General features: G+C 43.2%; 1 protein-coding gene across 1 annotated transcript in view; it reads right to left on the reverse strand.

Annotated features, from left to right (window-relative positions):
* The window catches only part of LOC124259486 (GA-binding protein subunit beta-1-like), a 41,155-nt gene extending 15,222 nt beyond the window's left edge, over positions 1-25,933 (reverse strand). The window contains 8 exon segments of the mRNA XM_046693617.1: positions 5,193-5,279; positions 10,570-10,723; positions 12,688-12,726; positions 12,728-12,763; positions 14,009-14,107; positions 16,000-16,197; positions 18,764-18,939; positions 25,832-25,933. Of these exon segments, the coding sequence (XP_046549573.1) occupies positions 5,193-5,279; positions 10,570-10,723; positions 12,688-12,726; positions 12,728-12,763; positions 14,009-14,107; positions 16,000-16,197; positions 18,764-18,871 (721 nt within the window). The 5' untranslated portion in view covers positions 18,872-18,939; positions 25,832-25,933.
* Positions 25,934-26,913: the final 980 nt, after the last annotated feature.

A 26,913-nucleotide genomic window follows, 5' to 3' on the forward strand; every position in this document is an offset into this window, starting at 1 on the left:
ACCCTCAGGGAGACAAGCAAGGGGTATTGGGGACCTATTCTGCCTGGTAACCCTTGGGGAGACAAGCAAGGGGTACTCGGGACCTATTCTGCCTGGTAACCCTCGGGGAGACAAGTAAGGGGTACTGGGGACCTATTCTGTCTGGTTACCCTTGGGGAGACAAGCAAGGGATACTGGGGACCTATTCTGTCTGGTTACCCTCAGGGAGACAAGCAAGGGGTACTGGGGACCTATTCTGTCTGGTTACCCTTGGGGAGACAAGCAAGGGGCACTGGGGACCTATTCTGTCTAGTTATCCTTGGGGAGACAAGCAAGGGGTACTGGGGACCTATTCTGTCTAGTTATCCTCAGGGAGACAAGCAAGGGGTACTGGGGACCTATTCTGTCTGGTTACCCTCAGGGAGACAAGCAAGGGGCACTGGGGACCTATTCTGTCCGGTAACCCTCGGAGAGACTAGCAAGGGGTACTGAGGGCCTATTCTGTCTGGTTACCCTTGGGGAGACAAGCAAGGGGTACTGGGGACCTATTCTGCCTGGTTACCCTTGGGGAGACAAGCAAGTGGTACTGGGGACCTAATCTAGCTGGTTACCCTTGGGGAGACAAGCAAGGGGTATTGGGGACCTATTCTGTCTGGTTATCCTCAGGGAGACAAGCAAGGGATACTGGGGACCTATTCTGTCTGGTTACCCTCGGGGAGACAAGCAAGGGGTACTGGGGACCTATTCTGTCTGGTTACCCTCGGGGAGACAAGCAAGGGGTACTGGGGACCTAATCTAGCTGGTTACCCTCGGGGAGACAAGCAAGTGGTACTGGGGACCTAATCTATCTGGTTACCCTCGGGGAGACAAGCAAGGGGTATTGGGGACCAATTCTGTCTGGTTATCCTCAGGGAGACAAGCAAGGGATACTGGGGACCTATTCTGTCTAGTTACCCTCAGGGAGACAAGCAAGGGATACTGGGGACCTATTCTTGTCTAGTTACCCTCAGGGAGACAAGCAAGGGGTACTGGGGACCTATTCTGTCTAGTTACCCTTGGGGAGACAAGCAAGTGGTACTGGGGACCTATTCTGCCTGGTTACCCTTGGGGAGACAAGCAAGAGGTACTGGGGACCTATTCTGTCTGGTTACCCTTGGGGAGACAAGCAAGTGGTACTGGGGACCTATTCTGCCTGGTTACCCTTGGGGAGACAAGCAAGAGGTACTGGGGACCTATTCTGTCTGGTTACCCTCAGGGAGACAAGCAAGGGGTACTGGGGACCTATTCTGTCTAGTTACCCTTGGGGAGACAAGCAAGGGGTACTGGGGACCTATTCTGTCTAGTTACCCTCAGGGAGACAAGCAAGGGATACTGGGGACCTATTCTGTCTGGATACCCTTGGGGAGACAAGCAAGAGGTACTGGGGACCTATTCTGTCTAGTTACCCTTGGGGAGACAAGCAAGGGGTACTGGGGACCTATTCTGTCTGCTTACCCTCAGGGAGACAAGCAAGGGGTACTGGGGACCTATTCTGCCTGCTTACCCTCAGGGAGACAAGCAAGGGGTATTGGGGACCTATTCTGCCTGGTTACCCTTGGGGAGACAAGCAAGTGGTACTGGGGACCTATTCTGTCTGGTTATCCTCAGGGAGACAAGCAAGGGGTATTGGGGACCTATTCTGCCTGGTTAACCTCGGAGAGACAAGCAAGGGCTACTGGGGACCTATTCTGCCTGGTTACCCTAGGAGAGACTAGCAAGGGGTACTGGGGACCTATTCTGTCTAGTTACCCTCAGGGAGACAAGCAAGGGGTACTGGGGACCTATTCTGCCTGGTTACCCTTGGGGAGACAAGCAAGGGGTACTGGGGACCTATTCTGCCTGGTTACCCTCGGAGAGACTAGCAAGGGGTACTGGGGACCTATTCTGTCTAGTTACCCTCAGGGAGACAAGCAAGGGGTACTGGGGACCTATTCTGCCTGGTTACCCTTGGGGAGACAAGCAAGGGGTACTGGGGACCTATTCTGCCTGGTAACCCTCGGGGAGACAAGCAAGAGGTACTGGGGACCTATTCAGTCTGGTTACCCTCAGGGAGACAAGCAAGGGATACTGGGGACCTATTCTGTCTAGTTACCCTTGGGGAGACAAGCAAGGGGTACTGGGGACCTATTCTGTCTGGATACCCTCGGGGAGACAAGCAAGAGGTACTGGGGACCTATTCTGTGTAGTTACCCTTGGGGAGACAAGCAAGGGCACTGGGGACCTATTCTGTCCTGGTAACAGGGGAGAGACTAGCAAGGGGTACTGGGGACCTATTCTGTCTGCTTACCCTCAGGGAGACAAGCAAGGGATACTGGGGACCTATTCTGCCTGCTTACCCTCAGGGAGACAAGCAAGGGGTACTGGGGACCTATTCTGTCTGCTTACCCTCAGGGAGACAAGCAAGGGGTACTGGGGACCTATTCTGCCTGCTTACCCTCAGGGAGACAAGCAAGGGGTATTGGGGACCTATTCTGCCTGGTTACCCTTGGGGAGACAAGTAAGGGGTACTGGGGACCTATTCTGTCTAGTTACCCTCGGGGAGACAAGCAAGGGATACTGGGGACCTATTCTGTCTGGTTACCCTTGGGGAGACAAGCAAGGGGTATTGGGGACCTAATCTGTCTGGTTACCCTCAGGGAGACAAGCAAGGGGTACTGAGGGCCTATTCTGTCTGGTTACCCTTGGGGAGACAAGCAAGGGGTACTGGGGACCTAATCTGTCTGGTTACCCTCAGGGAGACAAGCAAGGGGTACTGAGGGCCTATTTTGCATGGTTACCCTCGGGGAGACAAGCAAGGGGTATTGGGGACCTATTCTGTCTGGTTACCCTCGGGGAGACAAGCAAGGGGTACTGGGGACCTAATCTAGCTGTTACCCTCGGGGAGACAAGCAAGTGGTACTGGGGACCTAATCTAGCTGGTTACCCTCGGGGAGACAAGCAAGGGATACTGGGGACCTATTCTGTCTAGTTACCCTCAGGGAGACAAGCAAGGGATACTGGGGACCTATTCTGTCTAGTTACCCTCAGGGGAGACAAGCAAGGGGTACTGGGGACCTATTCTGCCTGGTTACCCTTGGGGAGACAAGCAAGAGGTACTGGGGACCTATTCTGTCTGGTTACCCTCAGGGAGACAAGCAAGGGATACTGGGGACCTATTCTGTCTAGTTACCCTTGGGGAGACAAGCAAGGGGTACTGGGGACCCATTCTGTCTGGATACCCTCGGGGAGACAAGCAAGAGGTACTGGGGACCTATTCTGTCTAGTTACCCTTGGGGAGACAAGCAAGGGGCACTGGGGACCTATTCTGTCCGGTAACCCTCGGAGAGACTAGCAAGGGGTACTGGGGACCTATTCTGTCTGCTTACCCTCAGGGAGACAAGCAAGGGATACTGGGGACCTATTCTGCCTGCTTACCCTCAGGGAGACAAGGAAGGGGTACTGGGGACCTATTCTGTCTGCTTACCCTCAGGGAGACAAGCAAGGGGTATTGGGGACCTATTCTGCCTGGTTACCCTTGGGGAGACAAGCAAGTGGTACTGGGGACCTATTCTGCCTGGTTACGCTCGGGGAGACAAGCAAGTGGTACTGGGGACCTATTCTGCCTGGTTACCCTTGGGGAGACAAGCAAGGGGTATTGGGGACCTATTCTGTCTGGTTATCCTCAGGGAGACAAGCAAGGGGTATTGGGGACCTATTCTGTCTAGTTACCCTCAGGGAGACAAGCAAGTGGTACTGGGGACCTATTCTGCCTGGTTACCCTTGGGGAGACAAGCAAGGGGTACTGGGGACCTATTCTGCCTGCTTACAAGGGGTACTGGGGACCTATTCTGCCTGCTTAGTCAAACGGAGGGAGACTAGCAAGGGGTACTGGGGACCTATTCTGTCTAGTTACCCTCAGGGAGACAAGCAAGGGGTACTGGGGACCTATTCTGCCTGGTTACCCTTGGGGAGACAAGCAAGGGGTACTGGGGACCTATTCAGTCTGGTTACCCTCAGGGAGACAAGCAAGGGATACTAGGGACCTATTCTGTCTAGTTACCCTTGGGGAGACAAGCAAGGGGTACTGGGGACCTATTCTGTCTGGATACCCTCGGGGAGACAAGCAAGAGGTACTGGGGACCTATTCTGTCTAGTTACCCTTGGGCGACAAGCAAGGGGCACTGGGGACCTATTCTGTCCGGTAACCCTCGGAGAGACTAGCAAGGGGTACTGGGGACCTATTCTGTCTGCTTACCCTCAGGGAGACAAGCAAGGGATACTTGGGACCTATTCTGCCTGCTTACCCTCAGGGAGACAAGCAAGGGGTACTGGGGACCTATTCTGTCTGCTTACCCTCAGGGAGACAAGCAAGGGGTACTGGGGACCTATTCTGCCTGCTTACCCTCAGGGAGACAAGCAAGGGATACTGGGGACCTATTCTGCCTGGTTACCCTTGGGGAGACAAGCAAGTGGTACTGGGGACCTATTCTGCCTGGTTACGCTCGGGGAGACAAGCAAGTGGTACTGGGGACCTATTCTGCCTGGTTACCCTTGGGGAGACAAGCAAGGGGTACTGGGGGCCTATTCTGTCTGGTTATCCTCAGGGAGACAAGCAAGGGGTACTGGGGGCCTATTCTGTCTGGTTATCCTCAGGGAGACAAGCAAGGGGTACTGGGGACCTATTCTGCCTGGTTACCCTCGGAGAGACAAGCAAGGGGTACTGGGGACCTATTCTGCCTGGTTACCCTCGGAGAGACTAGCAAGGGGTACTGGGGACCTATTCTGCCTGGTTACCCTCGGAGAGACTAGCAAGGGGTATTGGGGACCTATTCTGCCTGCTTACCCTCAGGGAGACAAGCAAGGGGTATTGGGGACCTATTCTGCCTGGTTACCCTTGGGGAGACAAGCAAGTGGTACTGGGGACCTATTCTGCCTGGTTACGCTCGGGGAGACAAGCAAGTGGTACTGGGGACCTATTCTGCCTGGTTACCCTCGGGGAGACAAGCAAGGGGTACTGGGGACCGATTCTGCCTGCTTACCCTTGGGGAGACAAGCAAGGGGTACTGGGGGCCGATTCTGCCTGCTTACCCTTGGGGAGACAAGCAAGGGGTACTGGGGGCCTGTTCTGCCTGGTTACCCTCGGGGAGACAAGCAAGGGGTACTGGGTAAGAACTAGAGTGTTCTGCTAGGCTTACTTTGCGTGTTGATGGGAGCCGTGGCCTCAGCAAGGGCAGCCAGGGTGGCCAGGACGGAAGTACTGCTTTGGTCCGAGATTTCCCCATCTCCTAGATACAACAACACATAAAAACATTGCTGAATACCTGTATTGAGGCACCATCCACAATATCAAACACAACAGCCATAGAGAATTACAACGTGTAACAATAAGTAGAATACAAAGCACGTTGCACTTCCAACTGACAGTCATACACACATCCTGTTCAAGGGCATCTCATGAACACAATTGTACTGACCCTATGTTGTTGACAAGTATTTCCATTCCAGTCTAACTTTGTCTGTTTTAATTTAACTCAACTCTCCGCAATATTTCAGCTTAGTGATGGTAGCCTGTAAAGAAACCAATCTGGACCAAAAAATCCACCGATTGACACTGTCGTCGGAATCCCGAGAAAACAGCATCAAGCAAGTGACCGAGCCTGACCACCCATCTTATTTGGTCACGTAATACAACCACCATAAGTTGCTGGGGACCTCACTAGGAACCCTATCCTGGGAATCATGTCAATGCATTGAGACTATTTTGACACATTTATATACATAACAGGACTAACAGATTTCTATGGCGCTTGGTATCCAACTCGAAGCTGTTAAACGGCGCATCACAAAGTCATGTCACGGTTCATTATTACCCCGGATAACCCAAGCTGCCTGTGAGGCGCGCTTGAAGGTTATAGCCACATGACTTATCCCATCGGGTACCCATTTTCTGCTGGGTGAACAGAGTACAATTTTGAACAAACTCACTACAATCATCACACTTTTCTTCTAATAAACAATGTAGTAAATTTCAATAAATGTCAGTATGTCATACAGTGTTTGATTCGTCATCATTTCACACTCCATACCAAAGCCTACAAACTGAAGGATCAAACTGTCATACATTTTCATACAGTCATACAATTTCAAACATTACAATACCGTCAATATTTTATCATCAGAAACCTCTGAATTATCATACTAAAGGTATGGGCGGTGGGGTAGCCTAGTGGTTAAAGTGTTCACTCATCACGCCGAAGGCCTGGGTTCAATTCCCCACTTGGGTGTGAAATGAGTGAAACCCTTTTCTGGTGTCCCCCACCATGATATTGCTGGAATACTGCTTAAAGCTGCATAAAACTGAATCACTCACCAGGGCTCCAGATAATTTTTCAACATCAGGCGGACTTTAACGGCATATCAGTAATCTTGTGTTTCGTTTCATATATATGCACCACAACATTGCTACTCTTGTGAACACAGATCAATAAACAATAAAAAAAATACTTTTTTCAGATAAATACGTCTGTAAATGATTCTAAGACCGTACACTATTGCTGTGGTGCGAATCTGCTACGTTTCCTAAATTATTTCCTATCGTATCGTGCATATCTTTTAGCCGTACATACACCGATACGGCCTTTATCTGGAGCCCTGCTCACTCATACTCCCAAGTACCAAGGAGAAAGAGTGATTGGACTTTACTTTACACCAAGAAAATATTCAATCCACATCAACAGGGTGCACTGTCAGGCAATGAGTCGGATCAGAGACTGGTGTTGGTCTATCTGATGTGTATTCCAAGTACAACATGACCATGACCCAACAGCCATTGTGGCCAAGCAATCCCCATTTAGGCACTGAATGAGTGAGTTAGTTAGGTTTTACTCAGCCTTCAGCAATATTTCAGCAATATCAAGACTGGAGACATCAAAAATGGGACTGACAAATTGTACCCATGTATCGATCCTAGGTTTTTTTCGGCATGCCGGGCCAAGACTCTGATCACTTGGCTACCCAACCGCCTGGACAATCATGTACTTAACAGCATCATCATGATGGGTGAGGTGAGGTGAAATTGGGTTTTATGTCGTGCTTGAGAATATTTCGCTCATATGATGACGTGCATGCATGTGTATGTGTATGTGCGGCTGCTTGTACTAGCCCAGACTTAAGCTGGTTTCATAGAGCTAGCCCACTGAGATACCATGGCGCAGTGAAGCAGGAATACCCCACTCAGACACATTATACCGACTCCGAGCCGACCAGTCCTTGTTGTACCCATTAATGCCGGGCGCCAGGCAGGGACCAACAAGTACCATATTTTAACGTCTTTTGGTATGACGCGGTCGGGGATTGAACCCGCGACCTTCCGCTCTCCGGGCGGACGCTCTAACCACTACACCACGGAGGCGGTCTATCATGATGGGGGACACCAGAAATGAGCTTCAGACATTGTACAGTGTCACCTTGCACCCTACACTCCGGCACAGCGATGACATAACATAACATCACTGCCACAGGCTAATTTGCATATCACGTGACCGGACATTTCTCTTGCTTGTAATCAAATGCGCATATTCATAATAAGAAGAGACTGGACTCACGAAAGCTCTTCGGCGCGCTCTTCATAATGTGTTACATTGTTACATATATATTCTTCCACAACTGCGACAGTAACGTTTATGACAGTACATATTTAGATATCAAACTGGCTGCATCGTTTGCTCTCCGTCGGCTTCGATGACAGCACATGGAGCCGTACAACCTATGTAAACAAAGGATCGCTACGCAAATCGAAATAGAGTTACATGTTTTAGGATATTTTCTCAATGAAACTAAACCATTCTATCAAAGATGTTTAATTAGTTGTGTAGACTCGTCAAAAATAAAAGAGTTGAGAAATATGTAAATTATATTGAATGGACGGTGCAAGATGTGACGAATCGTCACATTTTTCTGGCCTGTGGCAGAGATACTATGCTGGCTTGCCGCATGGAACTCTGGGTAGGATAGTGCTTGCACCCTAACTACCAATCAGAAATGTAGAGGGTATGGCAATGTCAATGCTGCTATTTTTAGCCTGGGGTTTTCCAAAACTGCTATTTTTTATTTGACAACACCTCAAAGTCATTGTGAAAACGTAATCAATTTCGAGGAGAAATATAAAAAATTCTGACAGAGGTAATTAGAAACTTGATTTTAAAATCTGCCGGACATGATGACCGACAGCCTTTGAAATTACCGGATATTGTACCGGTCAAAGTCTGGTATATACAGGATAACGGAAACACCATGTAACCATGTGGGGAATCAAACCTCGGTCTTTGGTGGGATGAGTGAACACTCTAACAACAAGGCTAACCCACCGCCCCTTTATCATAATGAGAAATAACACTGTCACATGAATATATGACTGATGAACACTGATCAAATTAAGATTGACATCGTCCATATACTTCAAACATTCTGATGACACATATCACAAAGATGGACCTTCCTAAAAATCGATAGTTTCGAATTCTTGAATGGATTCCACCCAACAAATTAGCGGGAAACTTATGACTGACAGTATATGATTTTATCACGCTTACAATTAAGACAAACATTAAGTTTTCTTTAATTTGAGTGCAAAAACCTCAAAAACGCCCAAAGTGTTTAAAAACATGTGCAAACAAACAACCCTTAATTTTATCTCAGGTGCTAGTGCAATAAAAGTGTTCAAAATTCAATTTTTAATTTAGTAAAAAAATTTTTTAAATGATGCATTTTTTTAAAAGTGCAAAACAAATTCAAATTCCAGCATTGTGTTTAATAAAGCAATATGCCCAACAACATCACATTTCACATGTCTTCCAACATGTCTCCTATCTTCATGTTGGAAGGTATGATTTGTCACTAACATATAATTTAATTTGGGCATATACATTTTTCTGTGTGTATTCAAGATATTTCCCTCCCTTGGTCCTATGTGTTGGGTATTTTACACTTGACTGCTTCTGTGACAGTTCTACTGTGTGATCGAGATAGTGCTGAATTTGTGTGCCATGGAACTGTATACAGGGCTCGATTTAGTGCTGTGTTACTTGCACTGGTGCAACCCAATATTACAAAGTGCAACCTAGTTATTAGTCTAACTTGCACCAGGTGCAAGTCAAGTTTTGCGACTTAAGCTGGAAACAGAATGATGAGGAACTGACTTGGAAGAATAACTCTGATGATTGTATGAGCAGTGACTGAAGGACTTACTGTTCAGGACATTTTAGGAAGTAAGATAACTAATCTTATCAGTCCCAGATTTCTTTTGTTATAATGTTCTAAACTATCATCACCAAAACTCAAGCATCATATTTTATACAAGATTTTATATTGAGCAGCAGGTGCAACCTGTTTTTGTCTGATGCAACAAGGTTTCTACCTAAGGTTGCACTCGGTGCAAGTAGGTTTCATTTCTTTAAATCGAGCCCTGGTATATATTAAAATGGCGCTGGCAAGACTCGAAACACATGTGGAAAGCGATGAACATTTGATTGCTCTTGGGAATTGTAATTGTTGTGATGTTATGATTTTAACTGGATCATAAGATGGTATGGGCACACAGGGGTGGAAATAACTTTAAAATTGCTAGTGTACTCCGGTACAGTGGCACATGTAAAATCACTTGCCCTGATAAATTTTCCACTATACCATCCGTTTTCTTGTTGATTTTTTAAATAAACAACATAATTAACATTGGAAAGTCAACTGGACACCGGTACAGTGTGATATACAAATTTGCTTGCCCGACAGAAAAAAACACTGGACTCGAACGTCGGGCAATGGGTTATTTCCAGCCCTGGCACACTTTCCCAAAGGCGCACCTTCATCTGTCTGATGTCCTTATGCATTTCTATCTCTGTTATTACTTTGCATTAATGTGTACCCCTAAGAGATTTATTTTATCATAAGCTCACAAAAGTAAAACATGATAAAGGTCGATTAAGTTTGTTTGTAGTTTAAAGCCACACTCAGCAATATTCCATTTACATAGCGGTGGACTGTAAATATTCAAGTCTGGACCAGATAATCCAGTGATAAACATCCAGAGCCTCGATCTACGGAATTGGGATACAATGACATGTGTCAACCAAGTCAGTGAGTCTGACCACCTGATCTCGTTAGGGCAAGCATGGGTTGCTGGAGATCAATATTCTAACCCAGATCATCACAGGTCTCAAATAAGTATTATTAACCCGGATCATCACAGGTCTCAAATAAGTATTATTCTCTGTAGCAGAGTTCCTGTATCAGGCACCTACATTATCAAGTAAAAATATCTCTAAGGAAACAGATGAGGCCACATTGGGCTCTGATACTACTGTTTTTTTCAGATTTGTCCGATATTTTTAGGCAAGCAATTATAATAAATGTCAAAATATTCTGCATATTTCACAATACTCCTCTTTTGTAGGTATTAAGTAATTGACTGACAAACATAGAACAGTGTTCAATGTGAAATGCATTTCGTGCCGGCTAAGTAAGGGAGATAACCCTAGCTCCTTGCTCTACACATTACGTAAGGCACCAATTTCTCACTTTTGGATTTGGAGGTGGATGCAGTGTTAGGAACAATAGCAACAGGCAACACCGCCCCACCGTCCCTGTCTCCCGCGCCGAGAACGTTGCTGATCATGTCCGACGTCGTCTCCACCGTCACCGTCTCCCCCTCCGTACAGGTGATCTCCGTGTGCTGGAAAGAAATGAGCATGGTTTTACGCTGCTTTTAGCAATATTGCAGCAACATCACAGAGTTGACACCAGAAACGGGCTTCACACAGGGATTGGGAAAGGCAGGCGCCATGGGCCATTTTGCACATTAGAATAAAAAATGGCCCATTAAAATTTTGAAGTTTACTATTGATACAAGGGCAGTGGCCCATTTTAAATTCAGAAAATGGCTAATAATCCTGAAAATGGCCCATTATCAAAGTTCTGTATCCCAATCCCTGTTCACACATTGTGCCCATGTGGCTAATAGAACCCCAGGGAGTTGAAATTGATAATACAATGTGCCGTTTGAGATTGACATCCAATGATCAAGGGAAAAACAAAGCGCCTTTGAGCAGCTGAGCTGGATATTGGTGCTACAAATACGGATTTATGAAGACAAGATCAGCTGAATGAGACAACTGCTACAAGATCGCTTGTAATTAAGATCTGTCATATGACATGAGATCGTAACCCTTTCTTCTTAGAAATGGATTAAACACTTTGACGAAAGGATACTGAAAATCTTGGGAGTATTTGACAACAAATAAGAATTTAGATCACACTATTTACAGACTGTAATACAGTTAAACGACACGTACGTCAATTATTTGTGTGTGTGAAAATTGAGAGAGTTGAACTCAAGATCTACATGTAGACTTCGATCAGAAATCTGAATAGAACGGGTATAGATCTAAGAGTAGATGTGACAAGTATCAATAAAGCTATCCATTTCCAACCTTGTTCGTGAATTCGACAAGAATTAATCCTTTCGCAAATACAAAATGTTTTCTCGAAGCGAACATATGTGCGGGAAAGCAGGCATTTGGTGACAGTCTGCCCAGCCAATCAAACCACTTTTTTCGATCATGCGTTATATTTGCCAGGAGTATCTGTTGTTTTTAAAGCCACGTTTTCATAACATACTATATTTACGAAACCTTCATCAATGCTTGCATATTCAAATTAAATAATTAATAAATAATTAAACATTGGTCTAAATAATTTATGCATCCACGCTAAAGCTGTTATTACACTGCAAGCCACTACCTGCACAAGAAGACAAAGACTGCTCCCCTGGCAAGCTATAAATAGACTTGACTTCCTGTATTACGGCTGCGATGGCGAGCCTACCAGGAGGTATTTACAAATCTTGCACATACACACCAATCGTTTATGTTATTCTTGAAGATAGTATACAGTGTTATCGATTGGAATTTTCTAAAATCGATAATTGAAATTTCATTTTCAAATGATCAATAAACCGATTATTTGATCGATCGGTGCACCGCTAATTGGTGCTATACAAATATTAGCACAATCATAATAACCACTACAAGACTGGTCAAATCAGGGACCGACAATCAGAGGGAAATAACTCTTAACAACATCGCTGCACTGGGGAAGTTTTGATTCGCGATGGAGATTAATTAACTTCAAATATCATTGCAAGGTATTCATATTATGTATTAGTTTCCTGTAAAATCATAACTCGACACGTTTTGCTAAATGTAGGGCCTTTTTAGGGCATTTTCCCCCAAAAAGGGCCTTTAATTATTTTATATGAAAACGGTATGCTTGAAAACGGTATAAAAAGCTATGCCAAAACGTTGCCATTGTGAAAATCAAGAAGTTGATCATCTATAAAGTTTTGTCATCTCTATGCGACCAACTTCTAGAATGCCACTCAAACAAATTAAAAATTTAATCATTTTAGCCTTTTTGTGCTGTTGAAGGCTATATTGAGCTCTATTTAAAGAAATGAAATGTGTTCCTCATGTTATAGAAGTTTACATCCATATTTCCTTTGTATGAATGCAAAGTCTGAATATTATAAATAGACAATAACTTTCTCCCCGGACTCCAGAATCTCAGTTTGAAAAGTACTGCAGAGCTAGTCTGTTCCTCAGACAACAGTCCCCATGTGAGCCATTCCTTCCTTCCTACCTGTGCTAGTTGTAAAAGTTGTGCTATATCAGTTCTCCCCGTTGGCGATGGCAATGTCCAGCGGTGTCCGGTCAAACTGTAATCAAAGACAGACACGAGTGAGACGAGGCTTCCATGTTTTTATAGAGAGGACATGATACAGCTGCTCATGAATAGACAGAGGTACAGATAATCTGCGTATCTGCGTAAAATACGCAAATATTAATGTGAAAACTCAATTCCTATTAAGTCTGTTGCATACAAGTATGCTTGAATTTTTGTAAATACTCAATAAATGCCAGAGCTCCAGGTAAGATTTAGCTCATGTGGGTACTGTACCCACTGTATTTTTTGGGAGTGGGTATTATGAATATTGAGTGGGTATTTCATTTTCCGTTACCCACTGCTTTCAGATATGTGCGTATTTCAGTCATTTTACTCACCTAAGTATTATGTCGTTGAGTAAGTTTACTAAGCTGGTATGTATTGCCTTATGTCATACCTAATCAAAACCAACTTAAATATAATTGAAATGATTTCATAAAAAATCACTCATCCTATACTGACAGTACAACACTAGTCCTATACTAACGGTACAACAAAGGAAAATTAACAATCGATTGTGCTAATCATAAGAGGTAATTACGTTGGTTCAAGTGCTAAGACCTGCTGACTAGGTTGATACATATTATCACATCCAAACTGTGTACATCGATGCTCATTATGTTAATCACTGGATTGTCCTGTTGAAGTTCGATTATCTACAGATTTCCATCATATAGCAGGATTATTGTGGCGTGTAGCTGTAACAACAAAATACACCCCTACGTAGACAGACAAACCAAACGTTTTGGGAATGCGAATTTACTCATCAAGGTCACAGCTGGTGCTCAAAGGACGCTACAGTTAATAATAACAATAATAACAATAACAATAATAATAATAATAATAATGTGTCCATTTATATAGCGCCAAACTCCACACTAGGTATGCTCATAGCGCTAACAATCAAGGCACAGCACATTATTACCCCGGATAACCCAAGCTGCCTGTTAGGCACTAGAAGGTTATAGTCATATGACTTTTTCCATCGGGTACCCATTTTCCTGCCGGGTGAACAGAGACCATTTTGAACAAACTCACTTGCCTAAGGTGAGACCACATGTGTCACATGTGCTTCGTTGTGGGGCAGGACTCAAGTCCTAGAAACTCTCAGGAGTCAAGCTGCCAAACACGGTCACCCATCCAAGGACTCTCCGAGCTCGACGCTGCTTAACTTCACTGATTTGTGACCTGAGCTTTGAGCACAGGACCACGCACCACCACAATAGAGTTATCTCACCTTGTTTTCAAAGTTGGTGTCCGCAGAGTGTTTCAGGAGAATCTCAACGACTGGAATGTGTCCTTTTTCTGTGGCCCAATGTAGTGGTGTCATCTTCAGCTTCAATAACAGACAAAAAGTAGTCACCTTCAGCACTCTACATTTTGCTTCAATGCCGCTTTGAACGGAAATAATAACTTAGGTCATCCTTCAGCTTCGATAATAACCACCTAATATAGAAAGTTTGACATCTTCTCACCAAGATCAAATATGCCCTTTTCAATTTCGGAATTAAGGGCTTCATTTGTGAAACTAAGGATTTATCTACATCTGCTCAGTGAACATTCCCAAATGACAACATACAGCTGGAATTATTCCTTTGTGCATGTGACATTAATAACATGATAATTTTTCCACTTAGTTTTACAGTGGTGCATTTACTGCAGATTTCAAGAAATGAGACATTAAAACTATTCCAAATTGAAAATAGAAAGATGCGTCTTTCCAAATTCGCCCATCATAACTCATTCTGACGGGTGTAACAACAAAGACTTTAATTTTTTAGTAGTTTTTAAATTGCAAACAACTCTTATCTACTGAGATTCTCATCCATGACTTGGCGACATGGACTAATCAAGTGAAGAAGACACCCATCGCAAACGTCAATCATAAGCAAGATTTAAAGAAAGCCTAAATTGTTGTGGGTCCGCAACTGGATCATCAGGAGAAACACTGTCCAGTGTCTCCGACCTGAATTCAACAGAATGAAAGATGGACACAGATCTAAGTGCTTTAATTGGTCGAGAGCATGCTACTTGTGGGAATTAGGACAGGTCCTACGTATTACAACACGGCTGCAACTAGTTGTATGTAGTAAGTGAGTTTAGTTTTACGCCGCTTTTAGCAATATTCCAGCAATATTACGGCGGGGGACACCAGAAATGGGCGTGACACATTGTACCCATGTGAAGAATCGAACCTGGGTCTTTAACGCTTTAACCACTCGGCTACTCCACCACCCTGCGCCATGACAACATACCGTGAGCAGTAGCATGCTAACATAAACACTTCTGAAGTCTGTGCTGATGTAGGTTACAGTTTCCACTAGTGGTGGTCCGATTAATTGAAATAATCGAAGATTGGTCGCAATGACAAAACGACCAAGCAATCGATCATGTTTTCTCATAATCTAACACAATCAATTTTGGAACACTTGTTTGCAATAACAATATTTTTCACAAGGTTGGTTTTGTCTGTTAGATTTCATTAGCACTACAAGCTCTTCCAATTCATGATTGAATTTATTTTAAAGACTCCATGAACTTCATGTTCCTAACACACTAGTCATCCTTTAAAGATGTGAAATTTGCAAATGCATTTTGTGCAATTTGCAAAGAAAATGAAAGAACTACATGTTTTTTTCTTTACCTTTTGTGCATTAACAAACATAAGCAGGAAAATTTGATAAATGACGCTAACCAATTATTTTCGATGATTGATCGGTTGTAATGAACCAATCATCAATTATGAGATTGAAACCAGTTCCCACCACTAGTTTCTAGGGCTGCAACGAATACACTATCTGGCGAATATGGTACGTATCATGAATTTTGGGTAGCGAATACGAATAATTATTCACGAATACAATATTGTAGTTAAGTCATTGATACACTTTATAGAACGCCCATGTTGACAGTTTTGATTTGTCACAGCAATAACCAGTGATCTCATGGCACTCAAATTTGGTATGTCATAGTTATAATCGACAGTACCATGTGCAGTCTTGGCAAACTAACATGACTTGCACTACTGCAATACTAGTATATGTTCCATTCTTGCATATCTCCCTTTGGAAAAGGACATACAGGTTCAAGTAAAACATGCTCCCTTAAAAAAATCGCAAATATTCGGGTTCTGGTGACCACGAATAACGAATTGAATTCATGAAGGGCTACGGTTCGATTCAGCGAATATGCGAGTGAATCGTTACAGCCTTACTAGTTTCCACTCACCATGTCTTTAGCATCAATGTCAGCTGAGTTGTCCAGGAGAAGCTCCACTATCTCCACATGGCCCTCCTGAGCGGCAACGTGGAGGGGCGTGCGGTCCACTTTGGTGCGAGCATCACGGCTGATCCCTGCCCTGAGCAGCACTTCCGCCGTCTGCTGGTGGCCAAATTGGGCGGCAAAGTGAAGCGGGGATGTTCCCAGCTGAAGTGGTTCAAAAGAGCAAAGATTAACATAGATATCACACCCAACCCAGGGTTTTACACATACTTTTAAAAATGGGAGTCATGGTGACTCACAATATTTATTTTTGGGAGTCATTTTCAATATTTGGGAGTCATGAAAAGTTTAATATTTCTTTGTGTTAATCATTCTCAGTATGTAACTGTGTATGTCACACCACCAAATGAAACTACAGCATTGTTCAATTCAAACAGCCAGGATTACTGTCTCCACTGAGTTCTCTGGAACAATCTGACAATATCATTTTTTGCTTATCAAATCGATTTTATTGAACTGAGTTGTGAGGGTCACTCATAAAAACCTGGGTCAAGCTTGAGTGGTATGATAATATTTTGAGAGTCGTTTACAGAATCGTTGCGTCAAATACGCAGGAATCACGTGTCATGTAAAACCCTGCAACCACTACTTGATTATTCAGGCCATGTACACTGCACGATGTGTCAAAAATGGGTGGCAAAGTTTTCTCAGGGTAGGAGCCTATAAATTTCAGTACAAAAATGCCTGGAAGGTAGGTTTGCAAAAGAGGACATGCTTCTTTCTGAATGTTGCCACATGTTGTGTCAAGGTCGTCTAAAGGATTGTTACCGCCTCCGTGGTGTAGTGGTTAGAGCATCGGAGAGCGGAAGGTCGCGGGTTCGATCCCCGACCATGTCATACCAAAAGACGTTAAAATATGGTACTTGTTGGTCCCTGCCTGGCGCTCTGCATTAATGGGTACAACAAGGACTGGTCGGCTCGGAGTCAGTATAATGTGTCTGAGTGGGGTATTCATGCTCTACTGCGGCATGGTATCTCAGTGGGCTAGCACTATAAAATCAGCTTCAGTCTGGGCTAGTACAAGCAGCCGCACATACACATACACACGCATGCACGTCGTCATATGAGCGAAATATTCTCAAGCACGACGTAAAACCCAATTTCACCTCACCTCACCTAAAGGATTGTTACTGATGTTTGTGAAGGGTATTTTACAGTCTGGATATGGATCTGTGACTCACCCCGTCTGTTGTGAAGGGTGAGGTGAATTTTGGGTTTAAAGTCGTGCTCAATATTTCGCTCATATGACGACGTGCATGCAGTGTGTATGTGTATGTGTATGTGCGGCTGCTTGTACTAGCCCAGACTGAATCTGATTTTATAGCGCTAGCCCACATGAATACCCCACTCAGACACATTATACGGACTTCGAGCCGACCAGTCCTTGTTGTACCCATTAATGCCGAGCGCCAGGCAGGGACCAACAAGTACCATATTTTAACGTCTTTTGGTATGACGCGGTCGGGGATCGAACCCGCGACCTTCCGCTTTCCGGGCGGACGCTCTTACCACTACATATTGTGAAGGGTGTACTAGTGGGTGGATATGGATCTGTGACTCACCCAGTCTGTTGTGAAGGGTGTACTAGAGGGTGGATATGGATCTGTGACTCACCCAGTCTGTTGTGAAGGGTGTACTAGAGGGTGGATATGGATCTGTGACTCACCCAGTCTGTTGTGAAGGGTGTACTAGTGGGTGGATATGGATCTGTGACTCACCCAGTCTGTTGTGAAGGGTGTACTAGAGGATGGATCTGTGACTCACCCAGTCTGTTGTGATGGGTGTACTAGAGGATGGATCTGTGACTCACCCAGTCTGTTGTGAAGGGTGTACTAGAGGATGGATCTGTGACTCACCCAGTCTGTTGTGAAGGGTGTACTAGAGGATGGATCTGTGACTCACCCAGTCTGTTGTGATGGGTGTACTAGAGGGTGGATATGGATCTGTGACTCACCCAGTCTGTTGTGAAGGGTGTACTAGAGGGTGGATATGGATCTGTGACTCACCCAGTCTGTTGTGAAGGGTGTACTAGAGGGTGGATATAGACCTGTGACACACCCAGTCTGTTGTGAAGGGTGTACTAGAGGGTGGATCTGTGACTCACCCAGCATGTTGTGAAGGGTGTACTAGAGGGTGGATATGGATCTGTGACTCACCCAGTCTGTTGTGAAGGGTGTACTAGAGGGTGGATCTGTGACTCACCCAGTCTGTTGTGAAGGGTGCACTAGAGGGTGGATCTGTGACACACCCAGTCTGTTGTGAAGGGTGTACTAGTGGGTGGATATGGATCTGTGACACACCCAGCCTGTTGTGAAGGGTGTACTAGAGGGTGGATATGGATCTGTGACTCACCCAGTCTGTTGTGAAGGGTGTACTAGTGGGTGGATATGGATCTGTGACTCACCCAGTCTGTTGTGAAGGGTGTACTAGAGGGTGGATATGGGTCTGTGACTCACCCAGTCTGTTGTGAAGGGTGTACTAGAGCGTGGAGATGGATCTGTGACTCACCCAGTCTGTTGTGAAGGGTGTACTAGAGCGTGGAGATGGGTCTGTGACTCACCCAGTCTGTGGTGAAGGGTGTACTAGAGGGTGGAGATGGATCTGTGACTCACCCAGTCTGTTGTGAAGGGTGTACTAGAGGGTGGATCTGTGACTCACCTCGTCTGTTGTGAAGGGTGTACTAGAGGGTGGATATAGACCTGTGACTCACCCAGTCTGTTGTGAAGGGTGCACCATTGGACATCAACGCCCGGACAGCATCTGTGTCTCCACGCTTGGCTGCCTCCAGTAGTTTCTTTCCGAGGTCAACGAGCGACATGCCACCTGACCTTGAACTTATAATCTGGACAGGGACTTCGCTTACAATTTTGGTAGCCACGGTGCTGACTGCAAACAGAAAACAGACAAATAATTGAGCAGGATAGAAATGCAGTTTTTTCGGAGAGTGTCATAAGGTACCAGACAGATAATTTAGAAATGCCTTTGTGAAAATAGGAGTGCCCATATCTTTTCAAAACATCACAATTATGTTATTTCAATTCATTGTTCAGTTAGTCAGTAAACGTCATTCAAACCTAAAACTATAAGAGCTTGGTTTCTTGAACACTGTCAAGAATACAAGAATAGTTCTGCTTCATTTGTCCTGGACCCATAGAAGACATAGTTTCTTGTATAGGATTCAGATTTGTTTTTAACAGTCTTATTGGGGCAGTGGGGTAGCCTAGTGGTTAAAGCGTTGGCTCGTCACGCCGAAGACCCGGGTTCGAATCCCCACATGGGTACAATGAGTGAAGCCCATATCTGGTGTCCTCCGCCGTGATGTTGCTGGAATATTGCTAAAAGTGGTTGAAACCAAACTCAGTCAGTCGGTCAGTAACGGTCTTATTTTCCTAAACAGAGGCATTTGAACATCGAATTTCAAAACTGCATTAAATGTAATAATATTAACAAAGCATTAAAGCCTCCAAACCATGCAGATTGGTGTAGCTTCCATTAGCTTCGACTTAACAGCATGAAATAGGAAATGTTTCAATCCACTTTGGGATGTTTTTGTCAGATATGCTGCACACTTGGGGCCTAAAATCAGAGGACCCTCATTTTTCTAATTTCAGACGTCTCTGAAAAATGAAGAGTAAAGAAATGGTGTAGTCTACTAAAATGTTGGATTTAAAATTATTCCAATTACAGGAATTCGGTTCAAGTTTTACCAAATCCATGCTTGTCGCAAAAGGTTACTAACGGGGTCAGGTGGTCAGGCTCGCTCACTTGGTTGATAATTGTCATTGTATCCCAGTTGTGAAGATCGATGCTCATGATGTTGATCACTGGTTTGTCTGATTAAGGCTCAATTACTTATAGACTGCAGCCACATAGCTGGAATATTAGACCCTGTGAAAATCAGGGACAGAATTGATCTTCAACGGCTTGTGCTATTCATTAGAGGTATGTAATTGGGTTCAAGTGCAGCTGCTAAAACTTGATTGCCACATGTCATACATACATATTGCATTCTCTATTGTCTCCGTAAGTACTGGTAGTCACCTACACATGACTAACACCTCACCCCCGACATAGTTAAAATAACAACCTCCTCCTCCTCCTCCTTAATGAACCAGTTAATCCAGTTACAGGGGAGTGAGTACAGCTAACAGAACAGCCAGGCGAAGGGCTAGACTGACTGACTGACTGAGTATGGTTTTACGCCGTTTTTAGCAATATTCCAGCAACATCATGGCGGGGGACACCAGAAATGGGCTTCACAAATTGTACCCATGTGGGGAATCGAACCCGGGCCTTGGGCGTGACGAGCGAACGCTTTAACCACTTGGCTACCCCACCGCCCGGCGAGGGGCTAGAGGTACTAATTAGTGGCTTGTAACAACAGGGGACTCGGGGCTAGGGGAATGATGCCCTTTGTAACCCGTGTTAGGTGGTAAAAACCTACACGTTATTTGTCATCATTCACTTGATGGTCAGTTAATGATTTATAACAGGTATAATTAGTGGTAACACCACTTAGATTCCCATTTGGCATATCTTGTGTCTGGAGTAAATACCCAACATTATAAACATCGATCAAAGGATTAACCGATAACACACTGATTGATTAATTACTTTTATCTTGCACACCGGATTTGTCAAAAGGTAGTGTTTATGTATGTAGATTTACTAATCTATACTGAATACACTCTGTCGTATAGTGTCTGTGTAAAAAAGTCCTTCTTTCAAAGGATTAACCGCCAATACATAGATTGATTGCTCATTATTGGCTAACTGAATTAGGTTTTTTTAAAGAATGGCGGACATTATGCAATTAGTTGCCAGGTGTGTTATCTTGAGTGACCACTGAGACTATACACCAATGTGACAAACCTGAAATGATATATCACTTTTTCACATATTACACTGTTAAAAGACACATCAATGGCATATCACTCGTTTTGGTGGATATTGATGGATACATTCCTTGAACAAGGCAATAGCCTGACATTGTTCCTATAACTTTAATCTGTTTTAATTTTAATGTTTGCATTTTGTTTTTATTCATTTGTCGTAGCAATTTTGACAGAATTGTCTATGAAAACAAGTTGTAACTCAAAAGCTAGGCAAAGCAGGTGACAAAATTAAACGACAGTAGATTGTGAGAACATATAGCTTTCATTTTTCACAATTGTCACGATTTCAGGTTTAGACAAGCCTGTAAACAAGATAATTTACCCCCTGAAATGTACATGAATTCTACATGGGCCCTCATATCTATTCCTAACATTACGTCACAGAGACGCGCCCCTCTGATTGGTTGAAATTTCGCTTGTGGGTGAGAATTGTGCACTGTTGTCAAAAAGGTCGATTTAAGTTAATTAAAGATCGAAATGAGTAGTTTTGATGACGGGGTTTCAGTTATAATGATATAACGATGCCAATTAGTGATTTATGTATTTGTACCCCCATAAAGTATATGTGATCTTTAAGACCAATTCTAACCCGGGTCTTCACATACCCTAGCATGTGTTAGTGTAATACTAGTAATTAGTACAGCTGGAATCTAAATGTTCCTGTATGATGTGACCGCCTCTGTGGTGTAGTGGTTAGAGCGTCTGCCCGGAGAGCGGAAGGTCACGGGTTCGTTCCCCCGCCGCATCATACCAAAAAACGTTAAAATATGGTACTTGTTGGTCCCTGCCTGGCGTTCGGCATTAATGGGTACAACAAGGACTAGCCGCCTCGGAGTCAGTGTAATGCATCTGAGTGGGGTATTCATGCTTCACTGCGGCATGGTATCTCAGTGGGCTAGCACTGTAAAACCAGCTTAAGTCTGGGCTAGTACAAGCAGCCGCACATACACATACACACGCATGCACGTCGTCATATGAGCGAAATATTCTCAAGCACGACGTTAAACCCAATTTCACCTCACCTCACCTGTATGATGTAAACAAGTCTCACCTGTATGATGTAAACAAGTAAACACGTCTGGACCAGACAATCCAGTATTCAATACAATCATTACAATGTATGTTGTGAACTATGATCCTTGTCATCGAATTAAGACGACATGCACTCAACCTAGACAGCCAGGCTCACTACCCAATCCATGTGGTCACTTCTTGTGACCGACACATCACGATAAAACTACCTCCACTTATACAAGGAGACTTTTACAACAATGAGTGAGTGAGTGAGTTTAGTTTTACGCCGCACTCAGCAATATCCCAGCTATATGGCGGCGGTCTGTAAATAATCGAGTCCTGACCAGACAATCCAGAGATCAACAGCATGAGCATCGATCTGCGCAATTGGGAACCGATGACATGTGTCAACCAAGTCAACGAAACTGAACACCTGATCCCGTTAGTCGCCTCTTACGACAAGCATAGTCGCCTTTTATGGCAAGCACATGGGTTGCTGAAGACCTATTCTACCCCGGATCTTCACGGGTCCTTTTACAACAAAAACACTACAGTGAGTGAGTATGGTTTTACGCCGCTTTTAGCAATATTCCAGCAATATCATAGCGGGGGGCACCAGAAATGGGCTTCACACATAATACCCATGTGGGGAATCGAACCCAGGCCTTCAGCGTAACACACAAAAACACTACAACTTATATTTAAGTGTACAGACATTGTAGACTTCAGAATTATTTCATAAGATAAATCTTGATTTCTGAGAAACCAACATGTAACATTTAACATAATTTTCAGTGCATGTCCTATTACACTTAAGGCGAGCTCTTGGATTAAGTCTACACGATTAAGAAACACAAATAAAAACATTTTACATAGCAAACAAAGGGAAGTAACTCTACTTTGGCTTATCTGCAACTCCCAATTATGACCACAAAATAGGCATCCACATTTCCGCTTCTAAGACCCCGAAAAACACAATAGTAGCATCCAAATGTTACCAGAAAGAAATATCTATGACGTCAACTTTCCTGTGCATAGAACCTGTATATATGTTATGCGCTTAGAGCATGTCCCTGGGTGATGTGGATGAGGCGCTATAAAAGTACTCTTATTATTATTATTATTAGAAAGAATGATGAACAAACCACCTGATCCTTAATTTCTCTCTCATTGGAACCACACTTTCTGACAAAAAGGGAAATAGTTTTGAACCAATATTCTTCCCTGATCACACAGTGCACCCTGGTTATAATGCCACCACAAGTACCTTCTCTTGAAAAAGCTAAGTATTACATGATTGGAGTCCTTAGGTACTGGGAAGCCCTGCAGGCTGGATATGAATAATCTCTCCACAAATTCTGAAATTATGCACGCCCTGCAAGGTCAATGTCATTGTAATCAGACAGGGCTCGATTTAAGAGATGTTAACCTGCTTGCACCAGGTGCAACCTAAGATAAAGACCTAGTTGCACCAGCCAAATTCCAGTTGCAACGTAGTGTGTTAAAATGTTTTGGTGTACATAAACCTTAATCAGTGATGTAGTGCCCATGAAACCATAGCAACACTGAGACACAGCTGATCCCTGTTTACAAGAGCTGTCATAGCCGAGACGTGTTTATGAATAGCAATGTTTCATTGCCATAGCTATTCAAAGTTTAGAAGAAAAATGGGCTGGCATATTTATGCATATGTTAGATTTATTGTTGATTTATTTCTCAACAATTCACTTGCACCTTGTGCAAGATAGACTCATAGCTAGGTTATATTTTGTAATATTGGGTTGCACCAGTGCAAGTAAAAAAGCACTAAATCGAGCCCTGGCAGACATCAGTTAAAGATTTCTTTAAACCATTGTGGAGCAAAGTTTCATTTGAATGATGTGTGCATTCATTAGAGCAAAATATATTTAGCATATATATATGTTTGAGTGTTTATGTACTATGTACGTGAAGTGAAATTGGGTTTAACGTCGTAGTTAAGATTATTTCGCTCATATGATGAAGTGCATGCATGTGTATCATAGTATGTGTGGCTGCTCTTACCAGCCCAGACTTAAGCTGGTTTTATAGTCCTAGCCCACTGAGATACCATGCCGCAGTTAAACATGAATACCCCACGCAGACACATTATACTGACTCCGAGCCTTGTTATACCCATTAATGCCGAGCGCCAGGCAGTACCAACAAGTACCATATTTTATCGTCTTTGGGTATGAAGTGGCCGGGAATCGACCCCGCGGCCTTCCGCTCTCTGGGCGGATGCTCTAACCACCACACCACAGAGGAGGACACATGTGCTGTGTAACTGAGAAATAAAAAATGATCAACAAAGTAATGACTTGTTTTCTTTGAAGCCAAAGGGGCTCCAACTGTCCTACCTGGTTATAATCCCACCATTCATATATTGCCATATTTTCTCCTGGACAAAGTTCATGATGTCAATCACTGAATTGCCTGGTCCAGACTCAATTATTTACAGACAGCTCTCATATATGATATAACGGGGATTTGTACCCATGTGGGGAGTCGAACCCGGGTCCTTGGCAAATGAGCAAAAGCGGGTTTAAACACTAGGCTACCTAACCACTCCCTAATTGTTTGCAGAAGATATTACATTATGTATAATGTGATGTACTACCACAACAATCGGGATTATCATTCTATTTCAATAGATTAAATTCTAAGGATCTATGGTAATGCCTTAAGTCATATAAATGATTATACATATGACCTAGCACATTATTTGAAGAATATTTGAATATTTCAATGCAAATAAATATCATCAAATAAAAATAACTAGTTAGCCTCATTCTAATTTCCAATAGAAGACGCTTTAATATAATGACGAAATTTTGATTGATAAACTGTTTATTTTGCAACTTTAATAACAGTGATCCAGACAAATAGGAATTCATATTCTTAACTAAATGATGAAGAATGACAAGTAAAAAGAAAAGTTAAAATATTTTAAGCTTCCAATAAACTTATTCATTCTCTTTCAGATTCACCTTCATGGGCTGATGGTGGTAAATATCTTTTTATCTTAATAAATTCTGCTGACGTTTTTCAACAGAGTAAGTTTATGCATATGGTCAGTAAGTTTTTTACTATTTGTGATTAAAGTGGTTCACGGAAATTTGGTTGTCAGCTGCTATACTATGGAGTGAGGTTACTTCCTGCTGACCCTTTTGGTAACAGGTAAAAATGCATGCTTTTGTGTTAAATGAGGACGTTAACACATGTCATTGTTCGGGGTGAACAGGTTGATGCCCCAGATCATTATTGTTAATTTTGTGTTTTCCATGACCGCATGAAATCAACCTCAAAAGAAAGGAATATTGGGATAGTTCTCAATAAAAACTTGCCTCTCCCTACTTTATAAAATTTGTCAGCGAACGACAACCGACATGTCAATATGAATATATAACAGCCTACCGTTTGAAAACAATATGACAAAATAGAAGGCGCAATATGTCATGATATCACTCTGAACTGATCCCGGAAAGAAAAGACACCATCCTGGTATGGCGCGCAATCAGGGAATCGCGTCAGTTTTTAATTAAATCTAAACAAATTATCCGGTATTCCGATATCTGAGATGGCGCCGAGGACGCCAGTACAAACCTCGCATGAGCGTTTATTGTTCAAGTGATATTTGGCTGCAGGAAAAAGTATATTCCAAGATAGATCTTTACGAGAAGAATATGAAATGAGCGTGCAAAATGTACACGAGAAACAACATCCGCCATTTTTAATCAGATGAGCGGAAGTTGCATGTGGACAGAACGGAAAAGGACGTTCATCTACTTCACTTCCGCTACAGTCACACAGACAAAAGTCCAGACATATAAGACCAACGTATATCCTACCTTTAAATGTATATTTTACCGAAACAGAAACGAGGGGCAACTCTTAAATCTTCGCAATTTTCTTCCACGGCTATTTTGCCGGAAGTAGCTTGCTTGATGCGTACAACCGGAAGCTGCTGACGTAAATAGTGAATTAGTCCGCGTAGCAGCAGTGTCAGTATGTACAACTCGGTGAACGCACTGGAAATTGTAAACCAGAAATACATTTTATATGTCTTGTTCAAATACATTAAGGCATTTATTTTATATTACATGCCTTGGATGTTAGGCACTATATTTCTTCTCTCATTTTTTTGTGACCGAATGTGACCCAGCGCGCGCTTTGATTAGCTTGACCAACTTTGAGTGCGTGAAACTATATTCGCTACAACCAACCTTGTGTTGTTAACATACCTGAAATGGAAATATATGTCATCTTTCATTGACTGAATATTTTCCTTTACGTGGTGGAACTGTCTTAATTATATACTGGTTTCAATTGCTACCGCCTTTTTCCAAACTCTGACTGTTTGTAACTGAATTTGTAAGATCATCTGTTACAAATTATTATAAATTATAAATTATGCCGGTTATACAAAATAAACATAATTCTATTTCTCACGGATTTAAATTCATTAACTGCCCATCAAGTTAACGATGACAAATAAACAGGTGTAGGTTAATATCACCAAACACAAGTTAAGCAAGGGAGTAGGAACCGCTGTATTGCATGCAATTTTAATTGCCTAAAAAAACTTAGGGGTCGACGCTGTTTTGAGGATATGAACGGATAAAAAATCATTGTTGCATAAGAAATATAGCATTTGCTGTGTACTTAAGTTAATAACTGTATTTTCCTATTTACCTAAGTATTTTTTAAAGATTTGTTTAGCAATGGCAAAGTTGGGTTGATTTAGTATACGTATTCGAATAAATGAAATGTGTGGTTTTAATATAATAGGTCAATAGACACATTGTGCATGATTAAATATTCAGGTAAAAAACACAAAACTAGGATCAAATTTGGATCAGTCATCATACCAAAGACGCATCAGAAAAGATTACACTGCTTGGCTGTTATATTACATTCAGACTAGAACTAC

The sequence above is a fragment of the Haliotis rubra genome, unplaced genomic scaffold, assembly GCF_003918875.1.
Source record: "Haliotis rubra isolate DU_JTF1 unplaced genomic scaffold, ASM391887v1 Scf724, whole genome shotgun sequence".
Lineage (NCBI taxonomy): Eukaryota > Metazoa > Mollusca > Gastropoda > Lepetellida > Haliotidae > Haliotis > Haliotis rubra.